Source organism: Elgaria multicarinata, chromosome 2 (assembly GCF_023053635.1).
Source record: "Elgaria multicarinata webbii isolate HBS135686 ecotype San Diego chromosome 2, rElgMul1.1.pri, whole genome shotgun sequence".
In the NCBI taxonomy this organism is placed as follows: Eukaryota; Metazoa; Chordata; class Lepidosauria; order Squamata; family Anguidae; genus Elgaria; species Elgaria multicarinata.
The window spans coordinates 108826731-108849548 of NC_086172.1; the positions used below are offsets into that span (position 1 = coordinate 108826731).

The 22818-nt window shown below is 40.3% G+C and overlaps 1 protein-coding gene across 1 annotated transcript in view; it reads right to left on the minus strand.

The window, feature by feature from the left end:
* PRMT3 (protein arginine methyltransferase 3) overlaps window positions 1-22818 on the minus strand; it is an 81952-nt gene that overhangs the window by 38388 nt on the left and 20746 nt on the right. Inside the window, exons 9-11 of the mRNA XM_063118800.1 lie at window positions 20349-20470; window positions 13509-13608; window positions 6333-6411 (exon numbers count right to left, since the gene is read on the minus strand). Of these exons, the coding sequence (XP_062974870.1) occupies window positions 6333-6411; window positions 13509-13608; window positions 20349-20470 (301 nt within the window). The remainder of the gene's footprint in view (window positions 1-6332; window positions 6412-13508; window positions 13609-20348; window positions 20471-22818) is intronic.

Below are 22818 nucleotides of genomic sequence, written 5' to 3' on the forward strand. Positions count from 1 at the left end.
GCCAGGGGGGAATGGGAGATCGGGGGGGGGGGGAATTCATGGCCGGGGGGGGACTTGGGGGCGGGAAACCCTTAAAAAAAACCTTACCGTTCCGGTAGTGCGTTCCTGCGCACGCGGCCCCTTTAACAAAATAATAATAATGGAGGACACGACAGGGCTTCGTTGCGTCTGACATGTAGATAGGTGCAACAGCCTGTGCTAATTGTAGCACGGCCTCGCCACGCCTGAAGCACCGATTTTCAGGTAGGTCTAGCAAGGCCCTAACAGTCACTAGGCACTGCATCACACTAGTGTAAATGAAACTTAAATATTCTGAGACTGACAGAGCTACAATGTGTAAACTAATGTTGAGATACCTATTTTATCTCAACATTGAAATGGAAATTATTTTATTCTCCCCGGGGGAAAAAAAAAGGTAAACATTATGAAGAAAGCTACTGTGAACAACCATTTGAAACTAGTTGGCAAAACCTTACCGGTTACAAATGCCTGAAGGATGAAATGCCCCATTTAAAATCCTGCTAAATGAGCTATGCAATTAGGCTAGTGGCATTGTAACGAGCAAGGAAAGTTGATAAATATCTTATCCCATGCTCTCCCTTCCTCCTCCTACCCCATTTGGCAGGACTTCTACTATATTTCCCCTTTCAGGGGTTTCTAGAACACTTTTCCTATTCCCTCACTTTGAAGGCAGCTTATGCTTCCATCTTGGAGGGTAAAAAAAAAGATACACATAAACAAAAGGGCAATGAAGAAAAGAAAGCAAGAAATTCAGTACATTCCCATTAATCAAGTTATATATACACACATCATTGTGGTACCAAGTTAACTCAGCCTATACTGTATTAAAGCATATTCATTACAAATCTCCAACTTTTCCTCGGGCAAGGAGGTTATTGGACCTCTAGCCTAATGCTTGAAAAAACTCAACCCTTAGATTAATGTAGCATATTTTTATCTCATTGGTGTCTGACAGAATCATCAGTCTACTGCTACACTTTGTGCAAAAGTAAACTACATGTGCTCTGGGGTCTCCTGCTGTTTGAACCCCACCTGCTGGCTGATTTATGGAGAAACAGAAGAAACCATCTACAAGGCCTCCATTAACCTTCTAAACTAGCAGGCAGAAGAGCATCAGTTACAAATGCCTGAAGGCACAAGTGCTCTATTTAAAACCCTGCTAAATGAACTGGACAATCAAGCTAGAGGACTATTAATGTAGTATTCTATTGAAAGTGAGAAAGGAGCATAGATACTAACTTGCTATCACGTATTTCACCCACTACTCTTCCCCAGTTCTCTCTTCTGTCTCTCAGCAGAAGAGTTGTATTCTAGCCAAATTTCAATGCCATTTCATTATCTTATTTCAAATACTTAGATCCAGCCAAGAATATAAACACATGGACATATTATACATCTATTACAGCATGGGATAATAATACATTTACTAACCCTTCCCGCTATCCTTTCTTTCTACTCCATTGCAGGAAACAACTTCCGTTTAAGTCAGTTCCCAAGATTTATTTTTTGCTTTTCTATACCGCCCAATAACTGAAGCTCTCTGGGCAGTTCACAAAAAAGTTCCCAAGATCATGTAGCTATTTTCCTACTTTCTTGGGATAAGCAGTTTCATCCTGAGGCATTTCTCTTCTATTCGAGGGTCAGTTTGCTATAAATCAATAGGCCCTTCTCCAAGTGTTTATAACATTATTTAACCAATTCTACTGTATCTATCCATTCTCTCTCTAAAAGTTCTGTTGACTCATATCATACTACACAGAGCAGATGCTTGTATAGCTCAAATCTCAACTCACAGAATAAGTTGCTTCAAAACTTAAAACACAGATACAGGAAATATCAGTAATCATTAATTAACTCAATTAGCTCTCCAACCTGCTATTCAACAATCGGTAAAAATGACTGCATACAATAGAGCCAAGTTCCATATTGAATAACATGCCCCTTTTCTAGTTGTTATTTCTAATGAATAAACAAACCAATACAGTTCTTCTGTTTCAGTTTACAACGAGAAATAACAATAATTCTTACAAGCCAATGTGGTCGTCAACTTAACTTTCTCTCCAAGTTTAAGACAGCTGTAAAGACTAGCCTCTTCCAGCAGGCCTACCCAGATGAATTTTAAACCAAGAATTTTTAGATATCTATTTTATATTGTCTTTATACTGTACTTGTGGTTTTAATTTTTGTGAACCGCCCAGAAAGCTTTGGCTATTGGGTTGTATAGAAATATAATAAACAAACACTGAAGCAGAAATATCTCAATTACAAACACCATGCTTTTTTCCAGCAAATACTTTCTATAAATTCCTCCATGAGAAAGAGGGGCGGAACTAGCCTCTTCAAAGGAGGCAGTAATCAGGACCCCTCCTGAAGAAGCCTAAAATGGAAAAAGAAAATTGGAGAACACCTATAGGCCAGTTGCTAACATCCCCTTCCTTGGCAAGGTGTTTGGATGCGTGGTTGCTGATCAACTCCAGGCATTCTTGGATGAAGCTGATTTTCTAGATCCATTTCAATCCAGCTTTAGGCCCAATTCGGGGACAGAAATTGTCTTGGTCGCTCTGTGGGATGACCTTTGTTGAGAGAAAACCAGTGGGAGCAGCTTCCTTTACCACTAATCATTGTATCTTTCTGAAGTGGGTTTGGAGTTTAGAAGGGACTGTTTTAAAATTGTTCCACTTATACTTTCAGAGGGTGGTGATTATTACCCTTTCTGCAGTAATTACATCACAGGGCTCTATGGGGCTCAATTTCATTCCCTATTCTATTTAACTTCTACATGAAACCTCAAGAGGAGGTTATTGGGGATGTGGACTGAGGTACCACGGACAGCCTAGCTCTCCTTGTCATCAAACACAGGTGAGGCAGTGGATGACCTGAATCAGTGCCTGAGCAGGACTGGAAGTAAAACTCAATCCAGACAAGATGATATATTGTTAGCAGGAGGTTTGTCTGCCTGGTTTAGTGGTGTTCAAATCGTCCTGGAAAGGGTTGCACTCCCACTGAAAGTTCAGGCATGCAGCTTGGGGGTGCTCCTGGATTCATCATTACTACTTGATGTCTCAGTGACCAGGAGCACCTTTCATCAGCTTAGGTTGATATACCAGTTGTGACCCTATCTGGACAGAGATAGCCTAGCAACAGTTATCTAGACTCTGGAAAACTCCCGGTTGGATTACTCCAATGCATTGTATGAAGGGCTATCTTCAGAGACAGCTCAGCAACTTTAGTTAACACAAAACAGAGCTTCTAGATAATTAACTGGGACTGGCCAATATGACCATGTGATGCCAGTGCTTTGTCAGCTGCACTGGCTTCCAGTCCATTTCTGAGCCAAATTCCAAGTATTGATGTTGATCTTTAAAGCCCTAAATGGCTTGGAAACAGTGTATCTAAAGGAACATCTCACTTACGTAGCGGCTCGGACCGTTTGGTGATCCTCGGAGGCTCCCTCATGGTGCCCCCACCAAAGGAAGCTAGATGGGTGGCTACAAGAGAGAGGGAACTTCTCAGTTGTAACACCCCACTCATGGAATGACCTCCCGAAAGAGGTTTGCCTGACTCCTAGATAGTTATCTTTTTGGTGCCTGGCAAAAACCTTTCCTCTCCCCCAGAGATTTTAGAGAGCTAGTTCTAGGTTATTATGGCTATCAATTCCTGTGCTGTTTGTTGTTTAGCATTGTATTGTATTATATTTTTTAAAAAAATGTATTGTATTTTATAAATGTAACTGTTTGCATGGCATCTTAGTCTTTTAACTGTTTGCAATCCACACAGAGACCATTAGTTATTGGACAGATTTAAAATATAATGAATAAATAAATGACTGTAACATGACAATCCAGTAATGATATATAACACAACATTGCTCATGACAATCCAGTAATGAGCAACTCTGCAAATTATTTTGGCAACAGAAATGCGAGACACAGAATATGCCATGACAATATCTGGCTTTATAATACTACAGGCTGGGCAAAGGCCAACATCCCAGGGTTCTTTAAATGATGCAGCTTGTCTTGAAAATGGCCTGCATTCCCGCCTTGCTAAGCACCATTTTTAATTAAGCCATCCAGCTGTGCACATAGCTAGTAAGTGGATCAGTGAACACAGGCAACTCAACACTTCCTATTACAAAAAGTCAAAATTATATGTTCTACAATCTAACTCTGTAAATGGGAAGGAGGAGTGAAAATACACTTAGGGTAAGTTTTGGTTGGAACCATAGAGGCTGTATTCGCACAGCATGGTATGCCAGGATCCTGGAAAATCCTGGCTTACAGTGAAGGAGCTGAGTGCTAATGCACAAAGACCATTTAGCTGCTTAGCTCTTTCTGCTAGAGCATTTGGCTAGACTAATCAGAAGCTTACTGTGGCCCAAGAACCTGCTTTGCTGCTCTCAAACAAGCCAGGAAGCCTAAGCCAAGAAAAACCCGATTTTTGAGCCTGTCTTGGAAAAGGCACAATAAACTAGGAGACCAGTATCAGATGTCACAATAAGCTTTCTATTTTTTGTTAGTTTAAGCTGCTCACTTTAGTGGGCTTGTCCATAGTAAGCAAGGATGAGCCACTTGAAAGGGCAGGAGTTTTTTGCACGAGTCCTTGGCCCTGCCATGGAGTTGAAAGGATTGTAAGGAGAAACACACAGAATTTCAGCTCTGTGCTTTTAAACTGCTTATGTAACTAATACACCAAGGTGAATCTAGTCATGGGTGATGGCAGCAGTAGTCTGTTTCTATGTGCAAGAAGGGCAACACTTGACCAACCCCAACTCCCATTCTCCCAGAGAAAGTTTATTAAAAATCACCTGTGTGACCCATATCATTCTACCCCTCCTCAGCTCTGATCTGACAATCTCCATTGTACACTGTTGGCAAGAGGTGGATGGTGCACGTGCAGCCTGCTCTCTCCTCCTACCTTCTGCCTGCCCCTGCTTGTAATATGACATCTCCTCTCACCTTCCAACTCAGCGCAGGCACAGGGAAGACTGGTCTTCTGGATGTCCTAAGTTGGTTCTAATGAGCTTCCTAGGGCCAATATCAGGGCCCAGCTATTCATGAAAGATCAGAGTGTCTACTACACTCAGGTCTTAGTTCACACAAATTGAAAAGATATCATAAACACAGATTACAAGCCAGGATAAACTGCTACTATTCTAAATCCCCCTCAAAAGGAAAAAAAAATATCCAAATGATCCTCTGCTTCTTTCTCAACTCTGGTACTTACTGTAGAGTTCACATGCTTAATAATGCCTCTTTCATATTGTCCAATAAATATGTCAGAAATCTGAAACTAAGTTTTATTTTAACTGGCTTATTCTGAAGTTGTTTAAATTTATAAATTGCTTTTATAATTACATACTAAAACGTATTGTTTATATCATAATCTGCCTTGGGAAGACCAATTTTGTAAGGAATATATTAAATAAATGAAACCCTTCCAAACAAAGGCAAGTGCAATCACACTTAATATTACAGTGGGTTGTATCCATTTGTGTCCATTCACCAAAGGATTGACATCTTTCAATTGAATGGATTCCCTCCTCCCCTTCAGCCACCTGCCCTTCCTGAAAGCAGCTCTGGTGTGTTAGAGGACAGTCCAGAGCAGATTGGAATTTCCATTGTGCAAACAGAGGTCCACTTACACAGTGGGGGTATTTGGACAATAGCAAGGGTAAAAGAAGCCATCGTTGCCCTTTCCCCAGGTGTTCCACATGTGCGACCATCATTTGCATAATTTCCTGCGATGCAGTGCGGGTTGCTGCATCGTCTGAACCCAGCGCACTACAAGTCGTGGATTGCAGGGTGGGCACGAAGCCACCCCCATCATGCTACTGTGTGGGTAATCATGCAAATGATGGTGGCACACAGCATGTGTGGGGGTAGGAGAGAAGCCACAATGGCTCCTCCACCCCCTGTGATCATCTGAACCCAGACAATGTTGAACCTCACCCTTAGAAATTACCTAGATTAGATCCAGCTAAGTTAGATCCACCTTTTGGAGATGTTCCTGCATCAATGCTCTGTTTCTCATTACACTCTTACCCTGTTATTTACTGGAAAAGCTTTTGTAAACTTTCAAGGATTATACTTTAATTATTTTTAAAAAGTCAAAGCGTTCTTGAAAACACTATTTCGTTTAAGGCCCAAATATCCCATTAATGCTTTTGCATTACCCATACTATGAAATGAATGCCTTGAAGCTTCCACTAATGGAAACATTTTTCATCTCAAGTAAGAACTTTCTTAGTCATGCATAGCAGAACCAAAATCTTTAGTTTTCCAGAGAGCTGAACTATTTATTAGACTAACCTGAGCCTCCTTTTGCCAGGTACTTGTCCCTTGCATAAATTACAGAATCCAGCATTGACTCAAAGAGAAGGAAATAACCCTGTAAATTGAGAAGGAAAAAAACAACGGGTAAATAACCAATAATAATAATAATAATAATAATAATAACAACAACAACAACAACAACAACAACAACAACAACAACAACAACCACATTAAGTAAGCCTCAGCACCCACATTCTGAAAGGTAAGAGGCCTCTTAAGAGATTCCCTGCCTTTGGAGAAAATTAATGGGGTTCAGAAATGTTCCCACTGGTCCATAAATTGGCAGGGCAGGGGACTGTCCATGCACACAGTCATGGTCAGACTGCATCACTTGTAGGAGAGTGCTCTGGTGGATGAAGGAAGCCAGTGGCAGCTACCAAATGGCTTCAGGCCCAAGGTTTCAGCCACAAAGCATCTTGAGCTCACAGGTTCTATGAGCCTAATTCTCTTCAGCCCTTTGGGCCTTTTTGTGTGAGAAAAAGGCTCTTCACTGGAAGAATTGGGGGACTTCCACAGCAAGGCTAAGCTGTTTTTATTACTAAGACAAAATTTTCTATCTTTTACTGATTTCCTGACCAAAGTGATATTTTCCCTGGATTGTTATATGAATATTTCATTTAAAAAATAATCCTCAGGCTTCTTTCCCTCCCCTAAATATCACAGAGTAGAGTCCCTTTTTACATACTTTTATTAAACTCAGTACAATTAAACTTCTAGTGGGATATTTACTAGGAAATTTTGAGAAGTAGCAAATGCCTTTAACTGAGACCCTATTTCACATTTGTTCATATTTATGGAGGTGTGGGGGTAAAACATGCAGAGCAATCCCTCCCCTGGGGGGAAAAACAGTTAGGTAGTGGATGATTTTCATCAGGAAATGTGCAGGTCCCTGATCCAAGGCCCTGTGGCTGATTTTTCTCCAAAATAAAGGTGGCCAGGTTAAGCATACTAATCATATGTAGTTTGGCTTTAAGGCTGTTCCCTTTAACCCCACCCCAAAAAACCCCCCACCTCCCCCCATGCACCAGGTTGGGGAAGCCTGTGATAGCAGGAAACACTTCTACTTGTGCAAGACAAGGAACTGTTTTTTGCTGATCCCCCCAACCCACTGCAGCCCCCAAACCCAGGTCTACTGAAAAGCTACTCCATAGGGTTGTGAGATGCTCTGGAACAGTCTAGGATAACGTGTAGAAAGTTAAAGCAAATGTTGGGTCTCCCACCTTGCATGAGCAGAAGTATTTTCTGCTAGCACAAAGCCAGCAATGGGTACAACCAATTTTTTTAATGATTTTACACTGTCAGCTGTCTTGAGGGTCCTTGTGTACATAAAGGTAGGCTACAAATAAAATAATCCTGGTAGTCAATAGACATCTCTGTTCTTCCACTGACATTCTCCACTTTGGTTCTGCAGGTTTTCCTTCAGACTTCCATCCTCTCACATGCAATATCACATCCCGGTAAGTTACTAACGAATTGTCCCTCACACTGAAACAAGTCATTCATTACGAATCTCTGAATGCTTTGCTCTATGAGTGGTGCTCATCTCTGATGTAATTTAGAATGTAATTTCACAGCCTACTGCCTCACCTGTAGGGGTGCCATCTGGAAAGGGAATTATACCTGACATTTTCTCCTATGATGTGTTGGGACTTTCCTGTTTCATTCTGACAAGGTCTGGATTTTTTCTTTCTTTCAAAAAATCACCTTACATTAGCACTTCAGAATTAATTACAGCAAAGGATTCTGCACTGCACAGATTTGTGAGCAGATTATTAATGATTTGGGCTAGCAGCTAAACTAAGACATACAAATGACATGTTCACTATTAGATGAATTAAGGAAGTTAGTTTTATAACAGGGTATTTATTGCAAGAAGAAATGTTCTGGTCCTTAGTTATTTTTGCTATAGTTAAAATTATTTTTAAAAGCACAAGAGCTGTTTGGGGCTTACTCTTGTAGCATAGTTGACAGGAATTGTCCTGTGTATCAAGATTCAGAGAGATTGAGATAAAAGATAACCTTAGGTGCTTAACAAAAATGTTGCTGCAGCCAAATTTATTTTTATGCTGTTTCATTCAAGGAAAGTCTCTTTGCTTCAATGAAAGTTTGATTGCCAAAGAGAAACCAATGGCATAACTGAAGCATTTACGAAGTAGTACCATTTATAAGAAATTGAATCTCTCAGTTAAGTCCATTACTTCCTTCATCACCATAAGCAGAAATAAATTTAAGCTAATAATTTCACACAACTGAGGGCGCAATGCAATGCATGTTTAGACAGGAAAAAGTCCTACAACTTCCAGCATTTCCCTCCCATCCTGGGAATTGTAGGACTCCCCCCCCCCCCGGGTCTAAACATGCCTAGGATTGCACCCTAAACTAGAAATCTACACCCAGTTTGAACTATTTTTTAAAAAAACTACCTCTAAAATATTGTACTAGCTATTTTATTATTGTGTTTTACATTATGGTATAAATTTTGATTGTATACTGCCCTGAAACCCAACAAGGTAAAGAGCCGTCTAGGAACATTTTAGCAAGTAAATAAAATCAGTATGAATTCAGTTCCCGCACCCCTCTTGCTTGTTGGCATTCACTGCTGTCACTGTGACAGCAGAAGCCACACAAGGCAAACTTCCCTTCTATGCAAGTCTTCAAGGACAGGAGCTTTGTCAGTCAAGTTCTAGTAACCTATGGTCACCTTGGTTCCTGACCTGTAGTCCCAGCTATCCAAATCTTCCTTTTTGTCTATTTCTTTCCTACCAACATTATTCTATTAGCCATTCTTCCAAGCACTCCCATATCATTCCCGCCATATAGCACATGGATCCTCCTGAAGCACAATGAGTTTTCTTCAGCACCTCAGTCATCTCTTATGTCCTGACTTATCTGAAGGGCTTTCCCTCAAGATTCCTGCAGTTCTGTCCATTAGAGGCCCAGCATCAGCATATGGCATAGTTGTGCAAATGCTGGGACTGACCATAGCTGATATGAACATCCCTTCATTTAAAAATCAATTTTAGAGCCAGGTTATGCAGCAAAGGGAAGCGCTGGATAAAGTAGCTGCTGGTGGTGGCATATTTACTACCACCAATGCCTCTGGGCCCTACACCCAACATATACTCTGTAGGGCCCAAAGACATTCTGGGTAATGAAGATAGCAGCTGCTGCTGTAGTTGCCTTACTCAGAACTTTTCCAGCACCAAGCAGAGGGAGTTCAGGGAGGTTGGCACTGTGCTGCCATGCATTCCTGCTACCCACTGACAAGCTTGCTTTGCGAGACCACCCTATTCCATTGCAAATTCTTAAGAAATGTTAAAAGTTCTGAGATGAGCAGTATCAGTTGGCTCGCCTGGCGCCAACATTGTTATCTTTTCGGCGCCAGGTCAAGACTTTTCTCTTCTCCCAGGCATTTTTAACAGCATTTTAACAGCATTTAACAACGTTAAGTTTGTTTTTAATGGACCCCACAATTGTTGTTTTTAAATGGATACTGTTGTTTTTATACTGTTTTTATGTGTGTGTGTGTGTGTGTGTGTGTGTGTTTTTAAATTGTATACTTTTAATGTTTACTATTTTTAAATGTTGTAAACCGCCCAGAGAGCTTCGGCTGTGGGGCGGTATATAAATGTAATTAAATAAATAAAATAAATAAATAAATAAATATAAACACACATGATTTTCCCCTTTAACAAGTGTGCACTCATATACATGGTGCACAACTGTAAAATAAAGATAATGGTAGTTTAGAAGAAGCAAAAAATTCTGTCTATGACTCCACAGCATTGGTTCCGCTATCTGCACTCATTCCTTCTTGTAAGAACATTGAAAGAATCTAGACACAGAGAAAAATATGCAAACATGTTTCATCCCAAGGGTAAGTGCTCACCAAATTATCTCCTCTATAAGATAAAATGAATATTCTGAAGAATTAGCACAAGCACGTTGCACAGCCGTTCACATTTCACAGTTAACTACTGTATGTAGAATTACTCTAATTACTGTAAAACATCATTACCTCTTAAAATTCTGTACCTCAAGGGAACAGAAGCACAATTCTGCCTGCATACAAAGCAGTCTTGTTCACAGAGCCTGCTCACCTAGATATATAGTACCTCTCTCCAGCAATGTGATATCCAAGGCACTTTTCACAGCTTTCATCTAGCACACAAGTATATACATGCATGTATACACACACAAACACACACGTAAGATCTTCTAAATCCTATTCTAGGGATAGTGTGAATTATACTTAAACATACTACAACCTTTGAAAATATTGCTAACATACAATAATTAACACATTATTTCATATCTGCCTTCCCATTTCAGAATATTCATGTAACTGCTGTGATAGCAAAATAAACCACTACTACATATCTTCTAAGAACCTAGATTTCCATATTTCAAAGGGTAATATGTATTCTACAGATTTTAAATTTGCATACGTTACTGTTAGTTCTCTAAAATTGGTGCTTACCAGTGCAATCCTATACTTATCAACTCAGAAGCAGTTCCTACCAAATTCAAGTAGGACTTAATCCAATGTATATGTGTACCGCTTTTCAGCCTGAGAGGTTCACGCTGTACAGAGTCTCAGAAGAGGAACCAAGAATAACTTAAACAAAGAAACTGTCAAAAATGGTCTGAGGTGTTTTACCATCCTAAGACACATTCAAACGTAACTTGGGCTAATAAAATATTCCCATGTGTATATTCCCCTAAGTGTACCTGATTTTGCTTTCTTGCATCATGTTTTTTTAAAAAACAAACAAACTCTAATATCTTCATTTGACTGGGGCAAAAAAACCACCCAATGGTAAAATTTAATAGATTTCTTGCGATATTTTTTGGCTCAGGCTCTTTTTTAGGATGCTTTTATGGTTTTTTTTTAACAGTGTGTACTATGTTTTTAATCAGTATTTTATGTATTTTATGGTTGCTGTTGTTCCCCACCTCGATCCAATCAGAGAGGTGGGTAAGAAATATATTATTATTATTATTATTATTATTATTATTATTTCATTTTTAGAAGGAAAATTCCCTTATGAGCACTTAAATCTGCTTCCTCAGATCAGTTTTTCTTGGGAAATTTTAACCCAACACATTACACTGGGACAAAAAATACACAAAATCAAGGATGGTTTGGTGGAGGCATTTTTGTCCCAGCTACTATTTGTATATAGAAAGAAAACTGTAAATGGTATGTGCCTGAAATTTGGAGGAACTGTTTGCTACCACGTAGATTTCCATTTCCTAGAAGGTCTACTTCTATTGTAAATTCTGCAATGAAAAGTTCAACACATGTTGTTCAGGGAATAAGTTCATTCATGTCCCTCTGTGTTGAAGTTATGCCTAAGACCGAGAGACTTTACCAGGAGACAAAGAAGGCCCAACATTCACATTCAGATACAGATGTACAATGGGAGTACTTGCATGAGAAAGAAACCTTGGATAGTATAGAAGTGGAAAAGTTAATAAGTAAATACAGGAGAAGGTGCTGAGTCTGGTTCAATTACAGCAACCTAGAACTGTATGTGCAAGTGTAGTTTTACTCCCTAAATTACTACAGGGAAGCTCTATTGGAGTCTATAAACACAATTATGTCTTAGATATTTGATGTTAAAGAAGGTCACACATATTTTATTAGATCTCCATAAATTATGTATAGTTTAAAGAATGGAACCAGCCTATACTAGTTTTCATCACATGGCTGCTAAACACCCAAGAAATTTACTGACAAGAAACTATTCATTCATCCCTTAAGTTTGAGGAACAATGTAAGCAGTATTTCAGCTTCTACCAACCTGCATAAAAATTACTTATAATGAAATGTTTCCTATGATGCAAAGCTTCATCGGAATGGGATATCTTTCTCAAATAAATGTACCAGAACACGTACTGCTATCCTCGAGTCTTACTAGTTTGCAAAGTCAGGGGAAAAAAGTGTATTTCTCCTAAACCCAATAGATTTTCATGTGTCAAATTTCCACCTTGTAATATCATTAGAGAAGCCAAACTGTTGCCTAATGACTAGAGGTTTTTTTGTTTTAGTTTTAATGGTGGACAGTTAATAAAGATATCTATGGGGGGGACAGGACATTTTTTTCCACACTCAACTACTATTCTAGACAAATGTCTGAGAAATCTGTCCAAATTTACATCCCATCCCATCAGATTGCCCAAATAAGTAAGTTACACAGAATATTAACAGGGCAATCTGGCGTCACAGTCACAGCACGTCATTCCAAGCAAAACCACCATTTACACATACACATTTCAGTCTATTAACATGAAACAACAGTTTGACACAGCTGACGTTTTCAAAGCGTTTACAGAGAAAAGGTTAACCCCCTCAAACAGCCATCTGGGAGAGCTAGGATAGGTAACAGGTCCTATGGTGAAGAGGAGCTCCATGAGTGAGGGGGGCTGTCTACACCAGAGGTCCCATTCATGCCTCCAGAAAGCTCTGCGGGTGCAATTCTACCACCAATGGTTGGCCGAGAAAGCCTCTCTGTTCCTCTGAGAGGAGCCTCAACCAGACCAACCAGCTATGCAAGCATGAAACTGGCATAGCTAATTTCCTCCCATTGCTTTCAATGGGTGGAGAATTTCAGGAAAAAATAAACTGGACTGAAAACCCCAGCAAAGCCAATCCACAAAGCTGTCTCAACCTGGCCCATGTGAGCTGGCAGGGCTTTGGAAACAGGCTTCATTCCCACCCAGCTCCGTTTAGGACTGCTTCGCCTGACAAATCTGTTTGATACACTACTATAACCTAAACCAGATTACTATGCTACCCCCAACAGTGCTTTCTGAATTTCAATGTTTTAAGCAAATAGTAACACATGGACAACCATCTAGTGGTAGCCAAGTGTTGACAGTGCCATCTTTCTTTGAAGTTGCAATATAAAACCTTCCTCTCACCACCAAGAATTTACCAGATTGTTCAATTATTAATAAGGAACGTTGGAATCTGAATTTGTACATGGGTCAATGTGGTCTTATATTTTGGATTTGCTGCCTTTTTTATACATCTGTGTGACGTCAGTTCCTTAGGATAATTTCTATAGGTCAAGGCTAAACACACATAGTACTTCTTCTGATAGTGTAGTGCATTTTCATTAATACACAGGACATTTGTGCCTTTACCATCCATTCAGATATGACAACATCCACTTTTTCAACAGGTAAATCAACTTCTTCAATTCTTCCTTTGATCAAAGAAATAGTATCTTCAAATCCATTGAGTCTGCAAAATACAATGGCAAGGATGTGTTATGCATTTTCTAGTTCACATTTATATTCCATAAGAGCAGAAGCCTATTATTAAGAGCAGATTTATTGAAACATCATCACTGCCTCTTCTTGAGAAAAGGATGTACTGTGATAACATCTTGAGCATATAGTCCAAGGCAATATCAACAATGCAATGAAGGACATGGAGTTAGTATGCCCTCCTCCTAGAAATTTACAGCCATATGCTTCACTCCTGTGTTCTAGATCCCCAGTGTTTGAGTGCATAACAGTCTGATCCTAACCATATGTGTTCAGAAGTTAAGGGCCACTAATTTCAGAAGGGACTTATGTACTGATCTTAATCCTTTTAATGGCTATCCAGGAAGTCTTAGAATGGGACAGACGTCCACCTCTGGCTGTGAGAATAGGGAGGGGAGAAGCTCCATTAGGCCCATGGAAAGACCCACAGGTATAAATCCAACACTGGGAATGCCCCCAAAATAAGTCGGTCTGGGAATGGGTCAGAGCTAGCTTTGGACCCACTGGATCTAAAGTGCTTCCATGCCCAAGAGAGTTCCAGATTGGTCTCTCCTCACCTTCACCAGGTTGGAGCTAATTCCCCTCTACTATTGCTTTCAATGGGAGGGAGTTTTATTAAAGGATCCACTCACTGAGAAGCCTTGCATGGCAACCTGAGTTGGCAGGGCTTTGGGCATGGCGGATAATCTGCTACTTCATTCCAACACCCCTGTTACTTTCAAGCAAGCATGTTTAGGATTATAGCCTCTTGTGTCTTAGGTAAGGCCCTGGCGATAGTATTGACTTATTTGATCTGATTTGATTTGTACCCCACCTTTCTATCAAGAAAATGGCACTCAAGGCTGGAGGGACTGGTTTGCAGGGACCAGCCCTCTTATGCAACCGTTAGCACTTCCTCCCAACACCTAAATGTCTCCTGCCTCCAGCATCGAAAGAGCAGTTTCAGCAGTCTTAAAAAAGAACTGCTGTTGTAACAGTGTTTGAGTATCATCAGAGAATTGCTGACCTAGATGTGTAGTCATTTTGTCGCTTGGAAAAGGTTGGCATACCCTTCCCAAGCAACAGTTTGCATAATTCCCTGTTGAACTTGCAGAGCTGTTTTCAAAAAGAAAATACATGCTAGAAAAACTAAGCTACAGATGTAACTGCAAACAAAAGGAAAGCAAGCAGATTGACATCCATAAATATTTATATCTAATTACAGTTTGATTTCTTACTGTATTTCAGTTTTGAACAGGATACCAATGTCAGGTTTCCAAAAACTAACAGATTGTTTTGAAATTTACTCATATGTTGCAGATCAAGATTAAGTTGCCCAAACAAAATGCTTATGCTGTGAGTACTTAGGCAAGTTAAAAAAAACTCCTTCATGTAAAACTTCAAACTCTAAGTAAAGAGGCTCTTTGGGCGGCTGGGGAAGGGCAGGAAAGAAGAGAAGAGGGGAAAAGTTTTAACCTGTCCCATTTGCATTGAACCAAAGACTTAGACCGTCAGAACCAAGGACAAAGTCTTGCTATTTCATATTTATTATTTATTTTATTTATTACATTTATATACCGCCCCATAGCCAAAGCTCTCTGGGCGGTTTACAAAATGTATAATTTCTTATAAGGCTTTTCTGGTACAATGATTACATTCAAGTGATACATGAACACTTAACTATCAGCAAAACTATCTTCACACTTTGATAAATAAAATTGGAAAGTTAACAAATGTTCCACAAGTAATACAATTATGATACAATAATGTCATTCCTGGTGATAGTTAACTCTAGTATTTTGTCTTAAGTAAAACAGTACAGCACCGGTTTCCTCTAAGAGATATCCTAGAGTTTCATTTTAACAAAAGCTGCACTCCTATTTAATAGGCAAACTTGAGATCAGGCTTTAATGGCATTTGCTTTCTCTGAAGCACACCATATCAATCTCTCTTTCATATGCCATTATCATGACAGCTAATGTTAGAGAGGACAGAGTAATTATTCACACCACTGGAATTTATGTCTCCACCACAATTGTTATCTGTGCCCTTTCATCAGAGTCTGTTATACCTACAATCTCTCTACATCTGACTTCCAACAAAAAAAGCAGTGATCTCATTAAAATTTTAATATCTTAGAGGACGAACAGTATTGCAAAAGCAAGAGATGGGTGAAAAGCTTCACAAACTCAACAATTCTGTATTTAACAGACTTGGCTGTTCAGCCAATACTTGTGTCAAAAAGAGTTACCAGCACCCAAGCAGCAATAATATTAAACAAGTATTTGGAATTAAAGGTTAATCTATTCGCTCGGTTGTGTTTTTCCCTGGGCTTGAGATGTATGTTGGACACACTCCAAAAATGCCAAAGAGTAAAATGCAGTGAATGTGTGACTGGTTGCAATAAAGACAGTAAGCGTTACCAAAGCTGGACAGAAACATGGAAATAGCAGCTCCCCATTGTGGAAGCACAGGTATCAGTGCCAGGTCTTACTATGTTTGTAAGCTGCTCTGGGAGCCTTTTTTGTGACTTAAGGTGCAATCTTATGCATTTTATACATGCATAGGGTTGTGCCGTAAAGCATGTAAGGTATGTTGTTTCATTATGCCATCATGTGACAAAGTTCAGTTTTTAGTGCAATCTGTATTTTCTTTCTTTTCATCGTTAAAATTCCAAGCGACCCAATTTCCAGTAATAAACCATTTTAAAAAAAAATTGTAAAAGTTACTTTGACTTTGAATCTTATGTACCTACCTACACATTATATGCTTCTGGTAAATAGAGATTTTGTGTTTTTAAGGAAAACCTGAGAAAAAATGCATAGAGGGTAGAAATTGTGGTAGCAGCTGTTTTTCTAATTTTGTTTTAAATTAACCAGTGTTAACCCCAGATATCTGAAGGTACACATCTAGAGGGCTTGTTAAACCCTGTTTCGCCCTAAAATTCCCACACAAGAATGATGGAAAAAAATCTGTAATAAAATGCTCTACTGATGTGGTTAGTTAAGTAACAGACTTTTAACAATTCGACCAAGTCAAAAAGCTGTTTCACTCAGACACAGCGATGATATTAGCCTCACAGAAATGAACGATGGTACAGCAGACCTTGGTGGATTATGCTCTCAGAACTAAAAACCCAGTAAGTATGAACCATGTATGCAAATAAGCACATTCTTGGTATTAAAAATATCAACACTGAAGGCACTGAACATTTTAGTTCTGGCAATTGGTCAAATGCAATGGGTTCAAAGGTTTAACCAACCCTCACTACCAGCCTGTGTATGTGAAATAGGTAAATGTGACAGCTATTCTGTTGTCAGGAGCAACAGGCTATAACAAGGCTGTTACAAATTGTTTTAATATGAATGAGACACAAATGAAATAGTTTTACAGTCAGCAGATTTAACCTTACAGCTATTCTTCACTGTGTAGTCCTAGAGATCATTCATCACCGTCATAGGATTAGTTCTTTTTAATCCCCTTTTGCCCCTAGTTGTGGCATGTAAATCAAACAAATCCAAAACTGTTGTGCAGACAGGTGTTTCCATAATTCTCTGAGCTATCATTACAGCAAGGACTTCCTGTACTCTTAATGAAGGAATAAAAAATTAATCCACACGACAGCTTCCTAATGCAACAGCTGGACTGCAGTGCTTCAGAAAAAGAAGCCAAGCTTGAACGAAGTCAAGACCCTACATTTACAATAACTGCTCTTGTTAGCAAGTTCAGTTTCGTGATTCAGTATTTGAGCTCTCAAAAATGTGATGTGGATGAAATGAAATGTATTTTTCCAGAAGTGAGACGTTTAAAATTTTGATGGTACTTTTTCCGTCTTGCACCTTATAGCTAGCAATACATCTAATTATGCCTTTCAAAAGTCAGTACAGAATGCAAATAATATGGAAAAGGGTATTGAAATCCAATTGCTATTTCATCATACAACAGATCCTTGTGAGGGCAACTGTCTCATCACTGTAGGTGCACAATTTGTTTGCTTTCTCCATTGACAATGAGCACTAGAGTTCTTGAGCTCTGTACGAAGTCTCTGGATCCATTCATTCGTTACCCGTGAGTTTGCAGCGCACTTAAACTGAAGATTTTGCTGATAATACAGAAAGTGCACTAAGCTTGCATACAGAGGACAATTAGTAGTGTATATATAAGCATACAAAGGTCAAATTCACTAAACACAGATGGGCACACAAAGGAGACTCACTCGGTGAAGAACAGTGACAGAACCTTTAACAGATACATTTTTATAGTATATATCTCAACAGTACTGACTTTCCCAACCTGGTGCCCTCCAGATTTTTGGATTTCAACTCCCATCAGCCTCAGTCAGCATGGCCAATAGTCAGGAATGAGGAGACTTGTAGCTCAAAACATCTGGAGGGCACCAGGTTGGGGAAGGATGCAACAGAACATTAAATGAGCAGCCCAAGTTCTTTGTTCTACAATTGCTGAAGTAGCAGCATCTGTTTGTGCAGGTCAGAGACCCATCCTGGTCACCTCCCACTTCCCAACTCCTAGGCCTTTACCCATCAACGATGCCTTGTAAAGAAGCATCACCTACACCCCCAATTTACCCAAGCAGTGATGTATCACACAAGAACCAAGAATCCAGAAAAGAGCACTGAATCAACAACACCAAGACCTAATTAGTGGCTGACACTAACGATAGGTCCCAGTACTGATGCTAATCCGAGGAGCTCTTTAACAAAAACTGTGTCTTCTATTCATACTTATCACATACCAAATCAATGCAGCACATCAATGATAAGAGCAGTCATACTCAGTTAGATCAAGGGTACATCTAGTCCAGCATTCCATTCACACAGTGGCCAAACAGCTGTCTGTAGGTAACCCAAAAACAGGACATGCGCTTGTGTTCCACAGCAACAGGTATGCTGGCTCTGATACTGAAAGTAGCCGATTGTCATCATGGCTAGTGGCAGTGATAGCCTTACCCTCCATGAATTTGTATAAATCCCCTTTAAAGCTACCCAAATTGATGATCAACAGTACGTCTTGTGGTAGCGAATTCTATAGTCCGACTATGCGTTTTGTAAAGTATTCCCTTAATCTCTATGAATCTCCCACCAATCAGCTTCATGGGATAACCCCGGGACCTACTATTATGTGAGAGGGACAAAAATGTTGCCTTACCCATTTTGTCAATACCAAGCATAATTTTGTACACTTCTGTAATAGGGCTGTGCAACTCTTAGGTTGCAGATCTGAATTGCGAGGCAAAATAGGCCAATTCAGACTAAACTGGTCTAAAACCAAAACGAGTTGTCTCCAGGCTTGGATTGAATTGGGGCAGATCAGGTCCAAAGCCCTTTGGACCAAACTGGACCCCCCTGATGTGCAAGCTGCCTGCCCCTTACCTGGATCCACCATGAGCACTCACAGCTGCATAGGCCTCTTCAAGAGCGTGACCATTTTTAAAATGGTGAATCCCATGAAGAAGCCCAGCGGCTCAAGATAAGAGGCAGGAGCTTGCACTGCTTGACACCCACCGAGCCACTACTCCCACTTGCATGTCCCTTGCTGCATGGGCCCCCTGCCCCTTACCCAATTCTGACTTCTGAATCTTGGTCAGGATCCAAAGTGGGTTGGAACTGGGCTGAGGAAGATCGGAGCTGATTAGGAAGCTCCGAATTGGCCTCCAAAGCGAGTGGGGGGGGGGGGTGTATGGCTGTGCACAGCCCTACTCTGCAGTGTCTCCCCACACTTGCCTTTTTCACAAAGCTAAACAGTCCCAGACATAACCTATTCTCGTAATGCTCCACCTCCTTAATCATTTTGGTTGCCCTTTTTTCATCTCTAACATATCCATTTTTAGATGCAATGGCCAGAACCGTACGTAGATTTCCAAGTGTGGTCACTTCATAGATTTGTATAAGGGCAGTATGATGTCAGCAATTTTAATTTTCCATTCCTTTCATATTATACCCAACATGGAGTTTAACTTTTTCACACTAGGCTGACTTTTTCATTGAGCAATCCACCACAAACCCACTATCTCTTTCTTAGTCTGTCACCAATAGCTCATTTCCCATCGGCATACATGTGAAGTTGGGACTTTTTGCTCCAACATTCATCACTTGTTTACATTGAACTACACTTGCCATTTAAACACCCATTCTCTCAGTTCGGAGAGATACTTTTAGAACTCTTCACACTTTTTGGAACGTACTGACTTTTGGAGGGCAGCAGCAGCAGATTTCTCCACCTCACTCTTCTAATTCTAGAGAGTTTATGAGCAAGTTTAAAACCAAGGTTCCAATATAGATCCCTGTGGGACAGTACTCTTTGTATCCCTCCACTAAGAGAACTGTCCATTTATTCCCACACTCTGCTTTCTGTTCTTTAATCACTTACTGATCCATAAGAGAGCCTCTCCTGTTACTCCATTACTAGGCTAAAGGTGGGCAAGCCCTCAGGCCCCAGTTAAAAAGGATTCAGGTACAGATTAATTAGTGGCAGAAGTGGCTTTAGCACTGAAGCCCATGCCCAGTGCAGACATATAATGCCACCAGAGCTTAAAGATTAAGTGAGTGCAGGGAAGGGATTTATAAATAAATTCTTCCTGTCTGTGTACTTCAGTTCAAGATTAAGCTCAAACATAGCTAACTTTGGTTAAATCAACCTTGATTCCCTGGGTTTACTTCTACATTTTATTTTTATTTATTTTTTGCAAATTTAAGATGGTTTCTGAAATTTCCCTACCTAATTATGTCCATAGCCTGATAGATAATTTCAGACTGGTCCACTCCTATCACCTTTTTTGCACCTGCTTTGGCAGCAAACATGGAGAGGATTCCAGTTCCACAACCAACATCTAGGACAATCTAGCAGAAAGAAAGAAACAAAGAAAGAGGAATTACTAGTGCAAAGTTAGCTGATGCTGCAAAGCAATAACAACTGAGTCCCAAAACCTACTCATAAAAGTTCAATATAGTAATAAGAAACATGCTGGTTAAATTCTAAGGTGGGCACATTATACACTTTACTGCAGGGATGGGGAATGTTCAATCAATGGGACCAATTCACCCTCCCAGGCCTCCCAATGACCCCATCCTCAATCACATCCCCTTGCTTGTTTTTTTTTATTAAAAAAAAAAACCCTTTGTCCCCACTTGACTTTGGTTTTATACATTGATCTGTACATTTCCTGAACTCAGTGTACACGCTTCTAAAGCACTTTGGCTTCTTCCATCCTCTTTTTTACCTTCCAGTCCTTTCTGGAACACCTCTGTTATCTACACAAAGGCTTTGTTTTTCTCTGCAGCACTTTGTTGCAGATAGAGGAAGAAGTGAGGAAATAACGACTCAGATGCCAGAGCTTGGGTAAACTAGGGCCTCTTTATTTAAGATTGGGAAATTCACCCCTCCCTGGATCTGCACATGAAAGTGCAGGAATCTAACTGCTCTTTCTCCAAGCAACTAGCTGCGTTATGGGCGAGCCACTCGGCCAAGCCAGGAGTCGGGTAAAACCCAGCTCCTTTCTTATGCTACTCGTGTGTGCTTGAGGGAAACCACCCCGTTTCACCCCTGCTCGGGCCGCTTAACACCGAGTAAGTGAGACAGTAAGGTCCCCAGAGGCAAGCCGTATCCTGGGTCGAGAGCCGCTGAGCCCACAGAGGACCAGGCCTCAGAACTTGCCAATCACCATAAAGGTGTCCAACGAGTGCTCACCATCCTCTTCTGGCCCAAAGATTCCTGCACAATCCTGCACCAATGTAATTGACCTATTTACCTATCTACTGACCTACAATATCTACTGAGTTTAAGTTCCAGTATAGAGTAGGCAAAAACTTGTATACAAAGCCAATGCGTGTCAGGCAAAATTACTACTCAGCCCCCCTTGCAAAAGGGGCAACTGGCTAGTCCCATACTAGACTTTTAGAGAGGGAGGGATGGTGGGAGCCAGAAATGAAAGAGGCCTGGGATGTGTGTGGGGCCTACTTTTAAAGGCAAGCCCTGCCCATGCCTCACCTTGAAAAGGTGCACAACGGGTGGGTTGTCCTTCCCCCTCTTCCCTCCTGCAAAAGCCTGACACCGCCCTAGACATGCTGGCAGGGCAGGAAAGGGACTTACTCTCTAAGCTCTCCAGAGAGCCACTCTGGAACTATTTTAGGTTGATAATGTCTCACTTGGTCATAGCTGATGTTTTGGAGCCTTCTTTTCCTCCTGAGAGCCAACAAGCTCCTGCTACATTATTCCAAATGCAGTTTTTGTTTTTCAAGAACAGTAGGAAGTTTGCTTTGTACATTGACAGACAAAATTGGGTGGAAGCAGGCAGAGGGCAGTTTCAATTTCCCCTTTTCCCTCCAGTTGATTAGTGTCTGCTTTCTTCCCTCTGCAGTCTCGCTTCATTCCCCGGTTTTATGTGCAACTTCTCTCTCACGCTCCTACTTTTCACACTAGAAAATAAAAGTTTGGCACCAACTCTGGAGGCTAAGAAACAAAAAGACTGGGTTGTGAAGGGAAGAGGTAATGTTAATTTTCAGAAAACAAGCAGCAGAGGCTAGGGTTTATAGCGAACAATGTCATCTTTACTATTACCCTTTCTCTTTAATTCTGTGGGAGGGGCAGGCCGCCACTTGCTGGATGGAAAAGGAAAAACACTCTGCATGTGTTCAGAGGCATTTTATTATGTTTTTTGCTGGCTAGTACAAATAACTTTTGGCTACTAAGCCCAGGCATAATTTGTAGACCTCTTGACAACACGTAAGACTGACTTGCTTATTCAGAATATTGGGATAATACAATGAAGTGTATCCTTTAATCGCTATGATAAATTCAAGACCTCAATGCTGAATCTGCTTCCACTACTGAATTAACATGTTGTTTATTTGTAGCACCTACATTTAGTTATTTGAATCTAAACTGAACTGGCAAGTAAGAAAGAAAAAAAGCTACAAGATGGCCAGATAATTGGACACGCAAGAGCTCAAGCATGATTATTCAGAGTGCCAACATCTGATGGAGAACTCCAAACGTATTCCAGAGGTGTCACTTATGTTTCTGTAATTAAGGGCCTGTCAGCATTTTTCAATATAGTCCTTTCAGTGATTTCCCCCCCACCCCATTTCATTGCAGATATTTGTTCCAAATACAAACCTGACACAGAAAAGCCAATGATGGGATTTTTTAAAAATCCGCAAAAATTCAGAGGAAAAGATCAGTTTGTTTA